Here is a 21,005-nt window from a genome sequence, read left to right as displayed (position 1 = left end):
AACATATCATTTTAGTCTGTGGAATGCGCTAATGTAACATCAAAATCCATAATTTTTGCATAATAGAGGGATCATGTACTCATAATATTACAATAAGTAAATCAATATAATATACATAACAATAATTCTAAAATCGTAGAGTTGTCCCTACGATCCTTTAGATACTATGACAGTGCGTATTGTCACAGGACAGAAGACTTAAACGTGAGGAAACAGGCTAACATTAAATTGCGAATACATTAAAACGCAATTTCGAAGTAGAGACCCACCCAACAGATTTATGAAATAGACAAATTGACAGGCTTTATGTTAGTTGACACTCTATCATGAATCTTATGATAAACCACCCTTATAGGTACCATCAACTGAAATTATATTAATCCATCAAATCACAGAACATACCAACGCGGCAATCAGATCTCAATGCCAAAGTGATCAAAAGAGACGCTCTTTTATAACACATAAAAAATTTAATGAATAAATAAAAGTGTGTACTTTCTATTATAGTGAAGTTCAATTAAGTTTCTAATTAATTGATCTTTTCTAAGATCAAAAATATTTGTATAGTCAAATAAAGATTGAAGAAATTAATGATTCAACAGAAAAAGGACTTACAAGCAGAAATTTTATTTACACAGGGTGAGTTTCTATATCAGGGGTGGATGCAGGGAGGGGGACCTCAGGGCCTACTCTTTTAAGAAAATTATAAGTTTCTTGAATTTCTGGGTACTTCTACATCGAATTATCAAATAAAATTCGTTTTTTTTATTGTTTACCCCCAGGGCCGTATCCACGATTATTTTTCGTTTTTTTTTTCAACAAGGATTTTTTTCAGGAGTTTTGTTTATATCCATTTTTGTTACGAATCATGAGTCAGACAAATATTTCGAAGGGAGGGTAAAACCCCCAAGCCCCCAACCTGGATACAGTCTTGTTCACCCCCCCCCCAATCCTACTTGAAATTTTCAAGCATTATCCTTCTCTAAACTTTCTGGTTACGTGCCTGTTCTTTATAACAGAAAATGCATACTAATCAAGAAAGAGAAAGTGAAATTATATAAACCAGAAAAACACATCAGGGGGTTGAGTATGCTCTTCCTCCCCCTGAACAGGATTTAAGAGACTAATTTATTTCCCGATTACTATTTTAAGTAACAACGATTAAATCCAATACCTATCATACTTTACCGACCTTCATTTTGCAAATTCAGTTCAAAGTATATAGTGAGCTATATTTAACAATATATATATAATATATATATATATATATATATATATATATATATATATATATATATATATATATATATATATATATATATATATATATATATATATATATAACTAGCGTAAGATCCAAGCAATATTCGCATAATCACAAATGAGTCACTTAGCAAAGAACTAAAGATATTCCAATGTCTGTTGTGCTATAAAATCGTACCACAAATTCTAAATACAGCAGATTACCTGGCAAGTGAATGGTTGCCTAAAATTTTGCAGCTCATGATCAAATAGTCATGTTATTTTTTTAATGTAAGACAGATAAAAACAGATAATTTTGTATGTGGATACGGTCCGATTCTATGATAAACGAATTTGTGAAAAGAAATACAAATTTTGTTAGTGAGCTGAATCACAGTTTTATGTATCTTAGCCTTAAAAAAAAAAAAAAAAAAAAAAAAAAAAAAAAAAAAAAAAAAAAAAACTGGTTTTTCAAAAAAATATGTTCTGACACCTTTGATCAATTTTTATGATATATGGTGCATTGGAGCAAGTGCCAAAATTGTGATATAACATGGAAATCACAGAAAAAAAAAGAAAGAATACCATTCGATTCTTCGATTCGATGACTACCGTCACAATTGCGTTCCTGCCCCCCCCCCCCCATCGCCTAATACCTAAATATAACCCTTGGCTATGTAAAAAGTTATATTTTTTCGTACTTATTTCTCATCAGCGAGGTTCATAATTCCAAATAATAGAAATTAAAAAAAAAAATTCCCAAGTTTTATATATAGTCATAACTATACTCAGCCTTCAGAGCGAGGGGGAAAGAGCAATAAATGAGAAATCAAATAGTATTTCTTTTGTGGTTATCTGAGTTCTAGATTAGATGAAAGAATTACCGAGCAAGTTAGCTGTTTGTTTAAAAAAATAAATAAAAAAAAAAGCTCAGAGTATTACTAATACGAAATTCCTTTTTTCCCCTTTGATTAGCTATTCATAGAGGCATAAATTTAAGATAGCTGAAGCCTGGAGGTACTTAAAAAAGACAAAGAATTCATGTGTTTTTTGTACTGAAGTGCGATTGTCATATCTGATTAAAGGGTAAAAGGTGGATCACCAAGCGTTACCGATTTCATATGAAGCAATTTCTTTACTGTGCAATACATCTTGTCAATCCCCGCCCGACTAGAGCGTGTTTTAGACGACTACTTCAGCTATTTCAAGAGCTGAATACAGATTAGGACCTCACCGGGTGACTAAGCCGCTATGCGTTGTACCACCACATGTGCGAAAAATGGCAAATTTCACTGGTTTCCCTCAAGATTTTGCACTTGAAACGCTACCCTTCATTAACAACCAATTGAGATACATTTATTGAGCCATCTTCCATCCAAATTGGACCCACCTGTCCTATTTGGTAAAGGTAAATGCTACCACGTGGACTATACCCAATTTTGGAGATATCTACACAAAACATTTGCAAGTAGTGACTCATCGAAACAGACACCGAGCGCGTACCAAAACCCGTACATGGTTGGGTATATTTAAATGGTGGGAAAATGTAATTAGACAAAAATTACCATCGTCCCAATTATATTATCATAAAATAGTTAAACAACGTATACGTGATCAGAAAGAAGATACCTTTCAAATAAGCTACCAACTGGAGACAATTAAATGCAAACTAATAATTTCTTAAAGTGGAAAGGAACAACTTTTGAAAAAAAGAATTGGGTTCATAAAATCAAAAAAAAAAAAAAATCAGAACCTTAGATACTATATAACCATAGATCACGAATGCAAGCAGATTTTCATTTCGCATACTAAGGGGAGCAGATCTTCCAAAAATAAACGAAATGCAGGGACAGTATTTATTTAACATATTGATGTATACTGGGTGAAGCCCCCCAACATATATTCAAATGGATATGCAGATGGTGCCCAGACTCCTCAGAAATCTCGTGATTGTATTAATATTTTCAAGTAATTCATGTCTTTATTTTTCCGAGTTGACGAGTTTGGCCCCTTTCCCGAAATTAGCCCCCTTTCCGAATTAACCCCGGCAAAATTACCTGATTTAGGAGAGAACCTCAATGTACTCTTGTTATTTATTTATATTCGGAAACATCTATGGGGCTACCAGAAACATGACCCGTATGGGGCTAAATAACGTACCTTGCCCAAACAAAATCTGTTTCAAAAGGAGGAGAAGCCTAAGGAACAGTATCATGAGATTGAATTTAAATTTGTGAGCTTAAGCGGTACTAGCAGTTACCAATTTTATATTTCTACTATCACAGGAACCAAGCTGTAATTTTTACGAGTTACTCGGGATTGTCGTTTCAACTTCCTCATATTTTTTCTATTTTTACTCTTTCTAAGGATGGAGAGGAGGAGGGACTCAGCTGTCCAACATATCCCAGAGTTGTTGCACTAGTAACTGGATCTGGTGGACAAATGAGCCAAAGATATGAGTTATAGCGAGCCGAACAAGGCTTTAAAAGAGTTCTGATGGAAGTGAAGAACTAAGTTGCAAATTGAAACGAAAAATGATTGCCTCACAGTCTATGGAACATATAAAACTATCTTAAATAAACGAGCCAGTAATATTTTTCTATATTTAGGAAATTAAAAAAACTAGCGCTTTACTTTAATTTGCAATCTTGTATTTTGAACCTATTTGGCCGCAATCAATTTTTTGCAATATAAAATGACAAAAACAGCACTTGCTATGGCGCGATCTATTTCGTTACTTAAAAAAGAACCACATTTTTTTCAGCTCTTTTAAAACAGGCTTTCTTTCAATATTCTATGACATCTGGTTCAACACGACTACCCCTGGGGGGGGGGGGGGGAAGAGACACGTCAGTACTGTCCATACAAAAATCTGGCTTTCCCTGTTCTTCAAGCCAGGCGAGTATAAACCCCCTGTTAAAAGGTTTTGATAATGGCAATTGAATGGCTTCAATTTTCTTTTCGTTTAGACTTCATCTTTGTGGAGTCTCGGGGTCTTTTCGGAGCTCTCAAATATTCTCGTAATAACAAATTACTACTCAATGGACTATAAGTAAAAATTACTGTTTCCCGAACAATGCCAATTGGGAAATATTTATCACAATACTATTCCCTTTAACACTCATTTTTTGGGTTTCGGCTTGCATGGGAGGTGGTTGACTCTTTACTACGTTGCAGCTAGTACCTGCAACCACGATGGGTAGTAATGGGCTACCATAATGAGGAGAACAGCACTAAACCGAGGCATAAAAAAGAAAGATGAAACAGATTTATTTTTAAACGTCCTACAACAAGTAAAAAAGGAACAATATCTTACAGGTGTTCTTGAGTCATTCACAGACACATTACTCAACATGGGAATCAGACCAACGAAACGAATCAGTCATTTAGAAAGTACTTCACACTATAACTCGAAAACAAAAGATATGTCTTTGTAAAACCGAATATTCCCATAAAGTTATAATTTCATTTAGTCACATGCTGACTTGCATAATCTGAAACTACAGATGAGGCTGACATTTAAAAAAAAAGAAGGTTGTTCTGTCCGACAAAAGTAGTTCCTGGACTTGAGTGACAGAAGATTGACATCCGACAAACAGACGCGGGAGTTAGCGACACTGACCGTTTAACGATGTCGTCCCAAGATAGTAGCAACTTTTTTACTTGAATCACAACAATTGCGTGAAAGCTATGGCAAGCCGTCCATTAAAAACTAGATTAACGCATCTTTTAATAGGTGGAAGAGTGCCCGGGCTTGTGCGCTGGTTCCTGTCTTCTACATCGGTAACGTTGGGCAGGTATATACACAAGATTTGGCCTTTGAGAGTCTACAAATTTGCTCTAAAATTACTCTTAGAATTTCCAACGTTAACAGTATTGAAAGTTTCCTCGCCTGTATTAGATTTTAATTATTTTAACCCAGGTATACGTAAGATTTGTAAATAAATATACTATTGTGTTTGCCGGATTCCAGCATAAGAAAATAGCTAAGATGAGAGGCAATCTGCCTATACTGTAATAAATTAATTGAAATGCTATGTTGGACTTTATTTAGATGTGTTCTTTCGTTTTTGTTCAGCGCTTGTGTGTGTGTGCGTGTTTTTATTTTGTTCTCACCTTTTTATATGTTAGTTTGAGGTAAGTTTTTTTCTTTTTGATAAAGACTTCAGGATGAAAATCCAAAATATTAGGATTGTTATTATTATCAATGCAAAATAGTTTTTTGTTGCTGTCTTATTAAAAATCCTGTCTATTTTCTAATTACTCAATTTCGTTTTAATTGCAAATCAAAAGGCATTGGTCTAAGAAATTATAAGGTATTGTTAATAAAGCTAGTCCTCTATAAGACACAATTTATGCATCATATCTACATAGTTTAACACCCACTGTTTTGGTAATGTTTTTTATAACGGTAGCACAGTGTAACAGCAAGGGGTTGCCGTCTTTCCACTACCTAGTGTACATCTGGGAGCGCCAAGTGTGCCACATTGTTCCATCACGCTTGGTACACACCACTTGATGTATATGATTTCTTAAATTCAGCTCCCCTCATGTTATAGTTAGTGTTAACAATGAGACTAAATTTAAGAGACACGGATGATAACTACACGTTCTGCTATTTATTTACGCAATGTACCGCCCACTACCCTTTACTTGCTTTCCTAATAGTTGGTTTTGGGTTATTTCTCAAGCAGCTTAGGGAAATATATTTTGCTTTATTTTATGAATCCATGCTGCATTTTAAAACTGTTTTCGGTTATGAATATTATTATATACTCAGAGTGTCCTATACAAGTCCAAGTATTGGGCTTCCTTGCCAAGTGCCTCTTTACTTTAATAAATAAGAACCCTTAACTCGAAAAAAAGCTCTTTATTTCATCATAACCACTTAGATACTGATACTGAATTAAACTACAAAAGCAAACTCCATCGGCAGGAAGGACCCTCTTACACGATTGCCACCAGGTCAAAAAAAAAAAAATCACAAGATTTTAGAGGTTTTCTGGTTGACTTAATGAATTTCTTTAATAAACCAGTGACTTATGAGCAAATTTAGTGATTTTTTGTTTAGCCAATGTAAGAAACCACTAGAAATAGGGATATATTACTAGAAGTGGAAACCCTGCCCTCTTACGACCTTCTTACGAACCCTTTTCAACTACAATGAATTAAATGAAGCGTGATGAGACACAATTCATTAGAGAGTAGATTAACACATCACAAATGTATCTTTTAGCAACAAGTAGGAAGGAGGTTACGAACTAAGACCTCCTGCCAAGGTTCTAGGGTAGGCTGAAAATACCACGCAGAGCCGTTTTCACAACTCATCGCTCATGTGTCGCAAATCGGAATGAGAAAGATATGAATGAGCATTAGAACTAGCGTGAGAACATGCAATGACGAATTAGTCTAATGGACTAAATGCAAATTAAATATTTTACCACTCTCATGATTGGAATGAAATTAAATAAACTCGCAACCAAAATCTTATTTCTGTCCAGGAGCGTAGTAAGTGGGAAGGCTGTCATTGGGCGCAGTCTCTGAGGGGGCACCAAACTGATATTTTTTTCGTCAATACCGTGATCTACTTATATTTTGGTAGTAATGGAGGGAGGAGAGGGCAAAATCCCCTGACGCTGAAAACTTTAACTACGCCACTGTCTCTGCCAAACTATTAAAGCCAAAACTTGGGGACCAGAGTGATTTTCACATAATTCATTTTATTAATTAATTTTAATTTTATTTATCATAATTAATTTTCTAAATAAAACTAGATATCTCATGGTCTATCATTGAGTTGCATGACCTGTAACACCAAAGTAAATTGATCTTTGCTTGGCGATACGGGACCCAGGGTTCGATCACAGCTGCCGCAAGATTGACGAGGAAGTGGACCCGTCAGTTAAATATATTCCCCTGAAACTTCTACGGATGCTACGCAAGACGTTCGTGTCTGGTCCAATCATTTCATTTCATTTCATACGAATGCATAACCGTACCATTTTTATTCCACGACTGGCCATGTTTTATCTCTATAGGCTTGTACGAGTATTAAATCAACTTTTCGACCTATGGATCAAACATTTTAAACTATTAAAAGCAAATAGGACGGTCATATGTAAACAATATGGAACTAATCATTCGGCATATCGGCGAAACAATGCAACAATCTATGTTTTACGGCAACAAATTGATTTACACTTAAGAATTAAATAAAAAAGAAATGTATTGATTAAAATAAAAATACCACCCATTTCTGGTAAAACACGGGAAATTTCTAAAATAAAATGGATGTCACACTATCTTGCAGTCATGAATCATATCCAACATGAAAGACAAACAAAGAAACTATTTAAAAACGAAATTCTATTTCAATTTGAAACAGAATAAAAATGTAACAAAACTGACCAACATAAATAAAACAAAAAACTTGATCAAGCTAAATCATGTGGTTCAATATTGTAGCTATCACTGACTAGATACAACTATGCACAAAAGCCATGCAACAACATCATCTAGCCATGCCGTACAACATTCTAACGGACTAGCACAAATGCACAATTTGAAAACAATGCACCGGAACACACACGCGCGACGTCCGAGGCCCGTGGAATGAAAGCCTTAATTTTAGTCTCATCTGAGTATTCGTCAGCCCAGTATTGGGCAATCGGTAGGCCGTACCTTATTTTTTGGTGGGGTTGATTTTAAGACATTTTGGATTCTTTCCAAAAAGTTTTTGGCAAAATGCCAAAAAGTAAGCTAAAGCCCACCGGAAACGACCTTCGAAATCAATCTTAATACTGTGCGAATCCATGTTTAGCCGTATAAACATGGGGCGTTAGTGGTGGAGTGAGACTGCTAAATGGTGGTAAAATCCCAGGCGATTCATCCCACGGAGCCTCTAGCTACCTCGTCTGGTGGGGCTGGGGTGTTGGAGCTGGTGATAAGGCCATATGGGAGCCACTGGGGCTTGAAAGTCCGTGAGGCACAAAATGATGCGGATGAGGACTAGATGTCGGTGATCCATGCATTGAATAACTACTAGAATTTGAAACTGGGGGTAATAAACCGTGGTGAGGGTGATTCATACTACCACCATACTGAGGTGACTGTAAAGGGTGAGAGAGAAGGTGGTGAGGGGTAGAAGAAGGAGGAATATGCCCACTATACATCATTTGTCTTACTTTTTGGTCATCGTCCTGAACGTTATATGTGAGTTCCGTTTCTTCAAATCCAGTTGCGGACATTCTCTGATCTCCAGAGCCGTTCGGTGGATCTGGAGAGTTTAAACACGTCTGGATTAGTGCTTTTCCTGCTTCAGATGTGATCATTGGCTGCAACTTTCGAGTGGCGAACGTATACACATGGCCTGTTTCACTGGCCACCAGGAGCATAACCTGAGTCCCTGTTAATGTAGACAGTTCATATGCCTGAAAAAAAAATGTTGATTAAGAACACTACTAGAATTAAAACTACTTGTGAGCTCATTTTTTAAGAAAGAGATATGACAGCTGTTTTTTTTTTTTGTTTTTTGTTTTATTAAGCAGTGGGCCATGTTAAAATTTATATTAAATTTAAAATATTGATTATTTTAATTATTTGAGGAGACTACTCGTCAAGGACTTCAAGTACGTCAAGTAAAAGACTACCCGTTTAATTGCTTTAGTCATCAGACCCTTGAACCTTTCCTATTCCAGCAGTAAGGTTCTGAGTTGTGGGTACCAATTGTCTTCCCCTAGTCTTCTGTTGCTTTTTTATAAATTTACATAAAAACAAAGGTATTCTTTAAAAGATTAAATAAGAAAGACACGTTTTTTTCAACTGAAAGTAAGGAGTAACATTAAAACTTAAAACAAACAGAAAAATGATTACGTATATGAGGGGGTTACTCCTCCACAACACCTCGCTCTTTAGCTAAAGCTTTTTAGTACTTTAAAAACGAAGGTTCTTGTTGTTGTAATTAAACAAACGTAGTGTGCCAGGAGTCGTTCTTAAGGATTGGGACAGAATTCAAACTTTAACGTAAAAAGCGAGGTGCTGTGGAGGAGTAACCCCCTAATATACGTAATAGTTTCTGTTTGCTTTAAGTTTTAATGTTGCTCTTTACTTTCAGTTAAAAAAAACTTGTTTTTATTCAATTTCTTATCGTTTTTTAAACAATGCCAGGAAATTTGGCTACTCCTCCATGGAAAAATCCCTCCTTCTCAATTATTTATTCTCTAGACAATTCAATCCTGGTGAAAATTTGCCCCGCACAGTTACCCTTAACATCGCCACGCGTAAAATTGAGACGAAAAAGAGAAAGCAAGACATAAGAAGAATTTTGTATAGGAATTCTAATAAATTCCCACAGTATAAAATTTCCCCCGAAAAAAAACACCACTTGGAAACTTCCCTCCCAATAGAAAATTATCCCAGAGGAAAATCCCAGAAGCAGAAAATCTTCCCCCCGAAAAATGTATGCATACTTCCCATTTAACAAAATGGCTATCTCAAAATTTTGATCGGACGATTCTAAGAAAAAAGGGCGTGGGAGGGAGCCCAGTTGCCCTCCACTTGTTTTAGTCAGTCAAAAAGGGCACTAGAGCTTTTACTTTCCGTTCGAATGAGATCTCTCACGATATTCTAGGACCACTGGGTCGATACGATCGCCCAAGGAAAAAAAAAATAAACACTCATCCGTGATCTTTCTTCTGGCAGAAAATACAAATTTCGCATTTTTATTCAGATAAGAGCTTAAACCTTCTACAGTATGGTTATCTGACATGCTGAATCTGACGGCATGATTTTCATTGAGATTCTATTACTTTTAGGGGTGTTTCCTCCTTTTTTCAAAAATCAGGCAAATTTTCTCGGGCTCGTAACCTTTGATGGGTAAGATTAAACTTATTGAAACATATACATATATATGAAACCAGCATAAAATCCCGATTCTTTTGATAAATCTATTGGTATCAAAGTTCCGTTTATTCGAGTTTCGGTTACTATTGAGCCGGGTCGCTCCTTACTTACAGTTTTTTACCACGAACTGTTTGATTCTGCAATTGTTCGACCCATCTCAAAAGTTGGGGGATAAATTCTTGATTCTTTGGAAAGATTTGGCGCCTCTTAATAGGTGCAACTCGTGTGCCTTAAGAATTTAATTAAGAAATTTACAAGGATTAAAATGATTAATGCATTAATTTCTAAAACCGCATACGTTTCCTGGTAGACAACTATTAAAGGGATCCAATGAAAGGAGAATTTACGAAATAAAACTTGAAAAAACTTTTAAAATGCTTATTGCCGGAAAATAATTTTCTGACTATGTTGGAAACTGTTAGAATAGCTCGGACACTCTAGGAATCGAAAATGTTGAAAATGCTCGAAGAAAAAAAAAAATTAGAACGCTCTGGAAAATACGTACTTTCAACTATATTGAGCATCAGTATTTTCAAAGTGTCAGAAGTGTCAAAGTGTCAACATTAATTTTAATTGATTTAGTTGCATCCTTTCAAGATCCTTGATACTATACGCGTGATACTAATCGACTAAAAATCTACAATTCTAAAGTAATTATTTATTATTAAATGAGTAGAAAACTAATTAAAAATTAGAAGATCAGTAAAATAATACATAACTTCATTCAATGTTCAGGCAATACAAATTGGATGAAGTGACTGAAAATGATTGATCACTGAATATTTTCATTTTTCAAATTATAAGGGATGAAACTGGGAGATGTTTTGCAACAATTAAACTCCAGAAACATTGTGAATTCAGGATTTTTTTTCGCCAAATCCAAAAATCGAAATTAACCGGTATAATCACTCTACAAATAATCTCTTTTTACTAACTGGACTACCTGACACAATCATTGATTACTGCTATACATCTTTATTTTTCAAAACATACAAAGGTCGAAATAGGTGACTTTTCATAACAAATAAACTAGAGAAATATCGTTAATCCAGGAGAATTTTTTCTCTAATACCGGCAATCAAAATTAATCTGTAAGCGAGGAGATGTCTATCCAGTTTTGCCCGTATTTCCAACAACAGTAAAATTTTACGAAAATTCATTCCTTCTCTGGGACATTAATTCTAGGAGATTATACTATACACGGGAATTGGACGAAGTGAACGGCATTGACTGACCATCATGTACTTCTGTTATTCAAAAGATATAAGAGTAGAAACTAAGTGAGGCTTAATAACAACTAAACTGCTGAAATATTGTGATTCCAGAACTTTTTTTATACAAAAAAAAATAATCTACAAGCAAGCAGACATTTATCCTGTTTTTGCCCATGTTTCCACCAATAGTCACACTCTAGGAGGATTTATTCCCAGTCTAGGACATGTTTCAACTCTAGGAGATTAACTGTACTGTATACAGAACTGTATTCATCTTGCAGATAATCCCTTATTACAAATTGGAGGCCCTGACTGACGATGAATGATCACCATGTACTTGTATTGTTCAGCAGATATGAGGGACGAAAATGGTGAGGTTTTCATAACAATTAAACTGCTGAATTATTGTGAATTCCGGATAGGATTTTTTGCCAAACCCCAAGCATCAAATTAACCTGTAAGCGAGGAGACACTTATCCAGTTTTTGTCCATACTTCCAACAACAGTTCAACTTTAAGAGGATTTATTACATGTTGGAAAAACCAGATTCAGCTCCAATTTTTGTTTCAAATTTGGTATTTAATCGCTAAAATACCACCGCGAGTGACAGAATACCCAGGAACTATGTTGAATATGGTAACACCACAAAAACTAAAACACTTTTACAATTCCGTGTATCTGCAACCATGATTATTTTGAATACTGATAGTTGGTGATTTTTTGGCCATTCTTTATGAAAAATGTTAAACAGTCTGCTGCCCAGTTCCGCCCTTTATAATTACAACAGAACACAAATCTAATAATGAGACTATCAGTACATCTCATTATTAAATTTTGGATATCTACTGAGTTAAAAGTTTAGATATTTATTATATTTGAAGTTTTCAAAGTAGAATGTATAAGAAACTAAATAAAAATTATGTGACAACTCAGAGGGTAAAGCATCATGCCTGAGTCTTGGTATGTTTTTTTTTTTTTCTTCAAAAAAATATTTATAATAATTTTCAACCATTACGTATTTGCGAAGAGCTAATTTTTGTCAAATTTATCTCTGTGGCTTTTATGATGCTCTATACAAAGCATGTGCTCTGCATAGTTTTAATTGCAATTAATAACGTTTTAAAGAAATTACTTATGAAATACAATAAAATTCGTGCAAATTAATTTTTCATTTCTTTTGGTCCGAGTCTCGCGGGTGCCGACAGTCCACTTAGGTTCTGCCAAAGAGGGTTCTTTTCAGAAATGTTCAATTTTGGGGCCTCCCGAAATAGTATTTTTTTGATTTCTTGACACTCCTATTCAAATTATTACATTAAATAATTTTCTAATATTGGACTTCTCCCCCAAAAAAAGATTGGCTTTGGGCTCCCCAAAAAGGCTTGTGTGCGTGCCTTGTTCTTTCGCCTGAAAATGTCATCTTGTACAAAAATATTCCCTTTTTTGTATTTTCTTCTAAAACAGATCAAATGCCCAGTCTGTCCCCTTGCAAATGCCAATGACACAGTTCCTGTTATCAATATCATTGACTCCAGTGTTTCCACATGATTACTTAAAGATAGCGCAGCATTAAAAGTGAAAATGTGGCGAAGAACACCATTTTTTCGGGATTTTTAAAGCGAAAATTCCCATAGGAATGTTAAGTTACAAAATCACTTCGAAAAAATGCGCCAAGTTGAAGAATTCGATTTGCAACCACATAAAAATCGCCGAATACCTGAAATGCGCCTCATGTGCCAACACTGGCTTTCGCGTCATGATCCGGCTGAGTGTACATACATAAATCTGTTTAGTCATAGGTGAATGAAAAGGGCTGGAATTCTGATCAACCTGTTTGTTCGAAACAATACCAAAGACTTGCGTGAAGAATCAAGTTAAGCAATCGGTTGCTTACGACCAAGTGAGCACGCATTTGGACCATCAATTTTATCACATCAACACCAAAATATTTCAATCAACTAATCATCAAAATAATTTATCAAAGATCTTAACCTAAAAGTCATTTGAGATATTGAGAACAACTCAAATACAACATTGCACGCTATTTATCAATTTTATAGGCAAAATTTTGCACTTGTGTGTTGGCCTTAAAGGCACATCTCATGCTATATTCAATCCTTAAAATTTATAGCAAATATCTACCAAGGCTTGTCGGGTTTAAAAGTAGTCTGAAGCAGGTGGAATGTACCAAGAGTGGCAAAAGTATGACAGGCGTGGCAAAAACACCATGTGGCAAAAAAAGCAGTTTCACCACAACTGGTACACTTCCCTCGTGCTTGGCACACTCCACCCGGTGAACGTGTTTTCTAAAATTGGACGACCCATTGAATCCAGAAATGAACTGAGGTCCCTTGGTTAGACGACACCGTAACTTCAGCTTGAGATTCGAAAAAAAAAGAATTCAAAATTTTTTTTCGAAAAGATTCGAAAAAAAAAATCTACGCAGATGCGACACAGTGGCTCTGTTTACACCTTACACACTGGCATAACTTGCGACTTTACGTAATGTTATGTGTAATCTTGAGGAGCAAATTTTGTCCGAAACGGAGACATTGCCAAGTAGACCCGTGTTAAGTAAGTCTATGTTACATTTTGCAAAAGTCGACATTTTAGCAACCAAATGGAATTTCTGGATATGCATTTAATAAATATTGAAAATAAATTATAAGCCTTTGCTGGAAGGGTTTTCGTGCCGTCTTTTCATCACAGCTCATCATGCTTCAATAACAATAAGATCATTATCAGAGCTTCTCCATTCCAAATTTTTAATTTTTGAATAATTTACTTACGATGATTGTGATGATTTCAGACAATGATATTGGTGGTTTTATGAAATTTTACGTTGGCCTATAGGGTAAAAAAAGTTTGTTTAAGTGTGAAGGGTTATACTTAAAGAAGCGTAACTTAAACACTTAGCATAATGGCGTACGTAGTGTGAAAGCAGCTTTAATTTCGAACCACCCACTCGAATTCATCTTGCGTCCAAATTACAGCAGTATATCACAACAAAAGACTTAAAACCAGTTACCATTAACTCTGATATCAAAGCCTTAAGCTCTTCAAAGAAAAACAAACCTATCAAGGGAGAGAAGAATTAATTCGGCACGCTTTTCCCTTAATCCAACTAATCCTGTGACAGGTTTTTTTTCAGATGAGATTGTTGGTACCAGCTTTTGGCACAAAACTAAACGCAATAAAAATCCTAAACTCCTTGCATGACTCATCATGTCTCAGGGCTATTTCAACAAAGGCACTGCCTATACTGTACCACTGAATAGTATGCAAATTACACTAGGATTTGTGCCACAATGTCAGCTACACTCTGCCAGATCCTCGTGTCTACATATTATCCGCTTATGAGTTATAAACAATCAAGAGAGATAAAACTCTACAAAAAGAAAACTTAAAACGAGACGACGGCCAGTAGAATTAAAAGACTAAAACAACGCGGATATTTCGCCTGTATAAAACAAGGCGTCTTCAGCACAAGATAGAAAATTAAAAGATCTAATCTAAAAACAAATAAAAACCACCACCAAATATGATAAATACAATTGTCGCTACTTATCCACCTAGGGAAAAGCAGCTATGCGAGGTACTTCAATGAGAATCAAAGAGCAACTGTTTTTAAGTTTTTAAGTCTCGTTTTTAGTTTTCTTTTTGTAGAGTTTTATCTCTCTTGATTGTTTATTGTCATGTCTGGCCAGTTCGGCTTAAGAACTTTCGTTTATGAGTTAAGAACAAGGCCATATCCTGGGGGGTAGGGAGTTTGAAGCTCCCCCGGAATGTTTATCCGACTCATGAAAAATGTAACATAATATAAACAGATTTTTGTTAACCTGGACATGGCGAGTCAAAGGCGAACTCAGAATTTCCCAGCCTACAATACTTTTGGGGAAATGATCTAGTATCTATAAGAATAAAACGTATTTGACAGGTTTTCAAGAGCCAAAACTTTGTACGGACATAGGCTACTAAAATTAAAGACTAGTACCTACGTCTAGAAGGAAATGGAGCGACAAAGATGGGAAGAAAACAGAATTTGAGAAACCCATTGACCGAGCTCCGTGTCTATCATTTTTACAATGCTAAGAAAAAAAAAGTACTTTGTGATTTTGTCTAAAATTTGAAAAATGCCGATGCTACGTTTCGGAAGACCATCAACACAGTTACCTAAAACGTCCCTCTGTTTTTCCCATTCAAAAAAAAAAAAAATCTATTTTGTAAATTTCTCTAAAATTTGAAAAACGCAGTAACTACGTTTTGGCAGAGAATAGCCGAATTTTCTATTCTTGTTTTGTAGCTTTTGGCTTGGTTACCACCAAATCCAATAAAAACTCGCTTTCAGCTCATACAGATTCGCTTGTGCGACATTTAGATTTAGTTTGACATCCCATTCCAGCTTATACATAGTTAGCTACATCTATAGGTGTGCTTGTGAATAAGAAGCTTTTCCATATTTTCCATACTACTACTACTACTAATAATAATAATAACTCACTGCAGCACCAAGCCACCTGAGGCCAACACAGCTACGCACGCTCCTCCTCCAGCCTAATCTATTTAAAGCCTCCCTCTTTACACCCTCCCAGGAAGCTCCCATTTTCCATACGAACTTCTTTATTTCGCAATCCGATAAAATTTCGTTGTGGAAAGTTTGAAAATATTCAATTTTGATCGCATGTATAAGTTCGAATTGCGTGCGGTAAGATTTCACAAATATGACGGCAAGCTCAGTCAGAAAAAATTCACACTGTGATTGTAAATTTCACATCTGGTAAGAATCAGGCGTTAGACAGCTTTTTGCTCCGATTGCACTTTTTTATGGAGGGGGTACCTTTTCAAAATGTGCTTATTAAATTTTAATATCTTGGTTTTTTATACTTTTTTGCACTCCCGAAAGAAATTTTTAACGCTTCTAGACAGACTTTCGGAACTACCCAATCCCCTCCTGTCTTCAGATAGCTCCCAGCCCTCCATGTAACTGGTCCAAGACTTTCACGAAAGAAAAATCTTAAACGCTTTACCGTTTTCAAATAAAATTCTATGATGATTTATCATAAGCCCTGGTGGACAGAATTGGCATCTTGAGTTAATGCACAAAATATTGGAAAATAGACCAAAAACTAGAAAAAAAAGGAGAAAAATAATTTAAATTTGACATCAAGGATATAGCACAGGTGTTTGAAAGAAGAATTTTTCGCTGATATCGGCTAAAAATTTTAAATTATTATGAAAAATTCGTGGTGGTTAACCGAAAAACGAAGTAGGGAAATCTCATCTCTATAAGGTAGAGAACATGGTAGTAAAATCTCATCCATGGTACCTAGCCAGAAGGGACTAAGTTAAAAATAAAAATATCCCTGTACCACAGTTTCATACTTCCACAAAAAGGGTTTAAAGAAACTTGATGCCCTATAATACTTTCATAGTTTGATCTATTTTCATTGGTCGTCAGCCAGGGAAAAAGAAAGGCTTTTAGTTTGAATGTCCAACATAAAACTATAACTAAATTCCTTGAGAAGTATTATTAAGATTAATGGAAGAACAAGAATGACCCTGTTCTAGAAGTTTGAACAGGTAGCAAGGGCATATACATGTATTTATATTAGGAAAGAGAACAAATTGTTTAATACAGCAAACTGAAAATTTCGAAAAAAGTCTATAAAATCTACATATTTTGTTGAACTAGTAAACGTGCTTGCGTTTAGGGCCGGTTGATGTACTTAAAAAAGTCTTCTAGAATTCGCGTTTCTCTTTAACTCTGACTCCCAAAACAAGAAATTAAATTAAAGAAGTATTATTATTATTATTATGATTCTTATGGGTGGACTCGCCAAGCTGAGTCGAGGCTCAGGCCACAAAGGTGGTGGGGTCAATTGGGCGGGGAGGGCAGGGGTGCACGTGCCCCCTGGATTTTTGTCCCCTAGATTTCAAAAAACACCTTTGGAGGGGGGTAATTATCATTTACAGTGCATTTGTTGTGTTTTCATTAAAAAAACGCAAATTTGACCCCCTAGATTTTGAAAAATACATTTTGCACCACCCCCGAAACTTTACTAAATTGACGATACTGTTCAAAGGCCCTTTGCCTTCAAAGAAATATTGGAATTTCGAGACCGGAAATAAAAATTTTTGAATTTACATTTTTGTACATCATTTTCAATTCGTAAGATTTGAAAATCAGAATACAAAAAGAGTCGCTAGCCCCTTACTCCCATGAACCGAAAAAAAATACAAGAGGACCTAATAACGATACATTTGTATTTCAAAGGTCTGTTTTCAGCCTTTTAAATAACAGAACAAAACACGTTGATTACGAAAATCCCTGGAGTCAAAACATAGACAACCTTTTTGATAATTTTTAATTGAAGCAAGAAAGCAGTTCTTAATTATTATCATATATCAACATGAAAACAACGTAGATTTAATGACAGTCGGCTTCCAGCCGCTTTAATAGCCATACTTCGACTGTAAGATGAGAACATAAGTAATCATCATTTTTTTCGGCTTTTTAATTAATCCTCATGACAACTTTAACAAAACAGTTGTCAAGTATCTTATTCGTCAGCCACTTATCCATACACTGATGTCAAACCGTAGAAATTTACAAAAAAATAACGCGGAATCGTTAAAATTAAGAGGTTTTCATGACAGTTTAAAAATGAGACCCAATGGAACATGTTCCAGCAGCTTCTGCAGGAGTACTTCACCTCGTCAAGATCGTTAGTTTACAGTTCCCTTACCTAGAAACAATTTTGTTAGTTTCGTCTGAGCCCACACTCAGCACATTTTGCCTATTTTAGCGGGTCACGAGGCCTACACGGGTTGAAGGAGGCTGAAATACCCCTGGTTAACAGATGAGTAGTCGCCCCTTATCGCGCAGGCACCATTATAGATAAATCGTTCATATCAAGTCCTTTTTTGACCCCGTCCTTAAAATCTCTTTTGATTAGCTTCTATTCGAGCAGATAGTGCTCTTGAAAATTAGTTCTTATCGGCACACAAATTTTTGCTTTTGAACAACCAATGAAACTCTTTGCAATCTATCGCAAATTTATCCAATTTATTTTATCCAATCTAATTTATTAATTTTTTATCTAATTTATTAATTTATCCAATAATTTACAATCCAATTTATTCATTCTCAAAAGCTTCATTTAATGCCATCAGTTGAAAGTTCTGCTTGTTCTTTCAAAAAACATTCCCCAGACGATCAAAAAATTTGACACAATTTTCTAATTAAAACAAGCACATAGGATAACTATTCTTTAATCTCTTTAACAAGATAACCATTTCAGAAAAACGCTTTCAGAAGAAGAAGAATTACTTGTCGGCGGCAACAGGCAATAATTTGACGCAACCTGGATCAAGAAAAGAAAATACATGAGCTCATTAAATTACTAACAAAATCCAGATAAAAGATGTGTATATCCAGAAGGTCATTAAAACTGACTTCACTAGTAGCAGCAAACACGCAAGTCTTTGATGAATCATTCGAAAAAACTAATACTGAACAAGCGAGAAGACCAACAAAGAATGCGTTTTTTCCCCTTTCTTAAAGTTCTGCTGCAGATCTTGGAATATTTCTGTCTGCTGATATGAATTGAAATTTCGATAAGATGACTAGCGACCAGGGTATCCAATGCTAAATCTTTCTTGAGAGAAGAGCAGGTTGGAAAAATTGATTGGAAAACGAAAGTTTATGCGAACTTACGCATCTATGTCTCTTCCGTTCGAGCTGTTGAGAAACGGACTTCCAGCAATGTATGAGACAGGGCTTTCCGCTTTAAAATAGATACGTCACAGTAGCCGGATTTTTCCCGTCGACAGATGATTGTTTGCAAATGATATTAACAAAGGGAATTTGAATTTATATGCGAACCAATGAAAATGGTTTGCTATCAAACACAGTTCAGCTGACTAAAGCTATAAGCCATTTTCCGCCGCCCTAACGAATAACTATTACATAACAATTTTACTGATAACTACGGTTCCTCAAGCTAACAAAGATTGGAAAACTTTCGCAACTTAATTTTGTTTCTAAACAAAGAAACAAAAGTGCATTTAAAAGCCCTATTCAAAAGCTATGAGCTGACTTTCTTCACAGAAAATGTCTGGACGCAGTGCTGCAAAATTAGCAGTTCTGCAAAATTAGCAAAGCAGCTTACATCGAATTTCACCATAAAAAAGACTTATGTCGGCTTTTATCACTATCATTTTAAGCTTTGAAAAAAGCATGTTTAGATATTTCCACCAGCAAAGTGTCTGTTCTAGGAAGGAAGATCGACCACCCATGCATCCCAAACGAATAACCCCAATAGCCTAAATACTAACTACTCTCACTCCTAGCTAGTATTTGTAAAGCTTTATTGGGACACAGACATGCACGCAGGAACTGATTTTTAGTGAGAGGTCTCAACTTCCTAAGAATTTTGTTGTTAAATTACGGTAGCCTTTGGAGAAAAAACAGGGAAATCTCAACAGATCATGGGGAAATCCTAAGATTTCACGGAGAACGAGCCCGAAGCATCTCCACCAGTACTTGTCTTCACAGTGGAGTTTTGTACATAGCCCATCCCCCCACAATCCAATATAGAGGATAATTCCCCAATATTGGTTCGAAGAACCCCTTTCCCCCACAGCAAATTTAAAAATTATCACAAAAAACATTTTTCCAGCGTTTTCAAACCCCTATCTCCCCCACTGTTAAAGTTCCTATGATACAATTCCAGTCCCCCTTCAATTCCAGACTTGCCTATCTGGATACATTAATGACTAAATAGTTCTAAACCTTTTCTTCTTAGGTAATATTTTAAATACGTTCATTGAAGCACCATGACGCAGCAAACACAGGTGGACCTGCTCTTTCTTCGAAATATCAGAATTTTTAAGGTTTTCCCCGGAATTTCCATAATTATTGTATAATTCATCTGTTTTTTGGAGATTTTAGCCAACCCAACACAATAAATACCTTAGATGCCTGATTTTCACCCAATTTCCATAATAAGCTGGTGTTCACACCCCTGTCTAGTTTTTTCTCTGACAAATTTCATGGCACCAGGCTACTAAAAGCCGCCCTGGCCGAGTGGGTTGGTGCGCTGGATTCGGGATCCCTTGTCTGAGAGGACGCGGGTTCGAATCCCAGTGTACCCAATTCTTCAGTTGGGACGGGGGTCAGTGGCGTGACTCTGTAAGCTTAGCCAGAGTCGACCCAGCTCTGAATGGGTACCTGGAGAAATCTGGGGAAGGTAAACAGGAAGGGTGTGTGAAAGCACAGGATGGCTGGCCCCCAGCCCCCCATTGCACTTCCTGGCTGAAGGGCCAAGAAACGGAGATCAGCACCGCCGGTACGGACTGTAAAGTCTAATGCCGTATCCTTTACCTTTACCTTTTTTTTTTACTAAAACTTGGGGCCTGACATGCCACTAATCTACCGTTCACCTTGGTTTTCTTTCTAGACATATGTACTTGCCTATACATAATGTTGGATTTCTTTTTAAAGGAATCAACAGATGGGTTTTCAGGGATAGCCTCCCTCTGGTGACAATTCCAAATTGAAATTCAGTGTCTGATAAAGCTGTTCTTCAAGTAATCGGTACAACGAGTCTCCAGTTGCAGATAACCCAACCGTAGCATGTTTGAGCGTTT

At 35.9% G+C, this 21,005-nt stretch overlaps 1 protein-coding gene across 3 annotated transcripts in view; it reads right to left on the bottom strand.

Annotated features, from left to right (window-relative positions):
• LOC136026919 (serum response factor homolog) overlaps positions 1 to 21,005 on the bottom strand; it is a 178,881-nt gene that overhangs the window by 105,218 nt on the left and 52,658 nt on the right. For all 3 annotated transcript variants that reach the window (XM_065703754.1, XM_065703753.1, XM_065703752.1), the window contains exon 3: positions 8,427 to 8,672. In XM_065703754.1, coding sequence (XP_065559826.1) covers positions 8,427 to 8,672 — 246 coding nt within the window. The remainder of the gene's footprint in view (positions 1 to 8,426; positions 8,673 to 21,005) is intronic.

This window comes from Artemia franciscana, chromosome 5 (assembly GCF_032884065.1).
Source record: "Artemia franciscana chromosome 5, ASM3288406v1, whole genome shotgun sequence".
Lineage (NCBI taxonomy): Eukaryota > Metazoa > Arthropoda > Branchiopoda > Anostraca > Artemiidae > Artemia > Artemia franciscana.
This window is presented reverse-complemented; position numbering and strand designations above follow the sequence as displayed.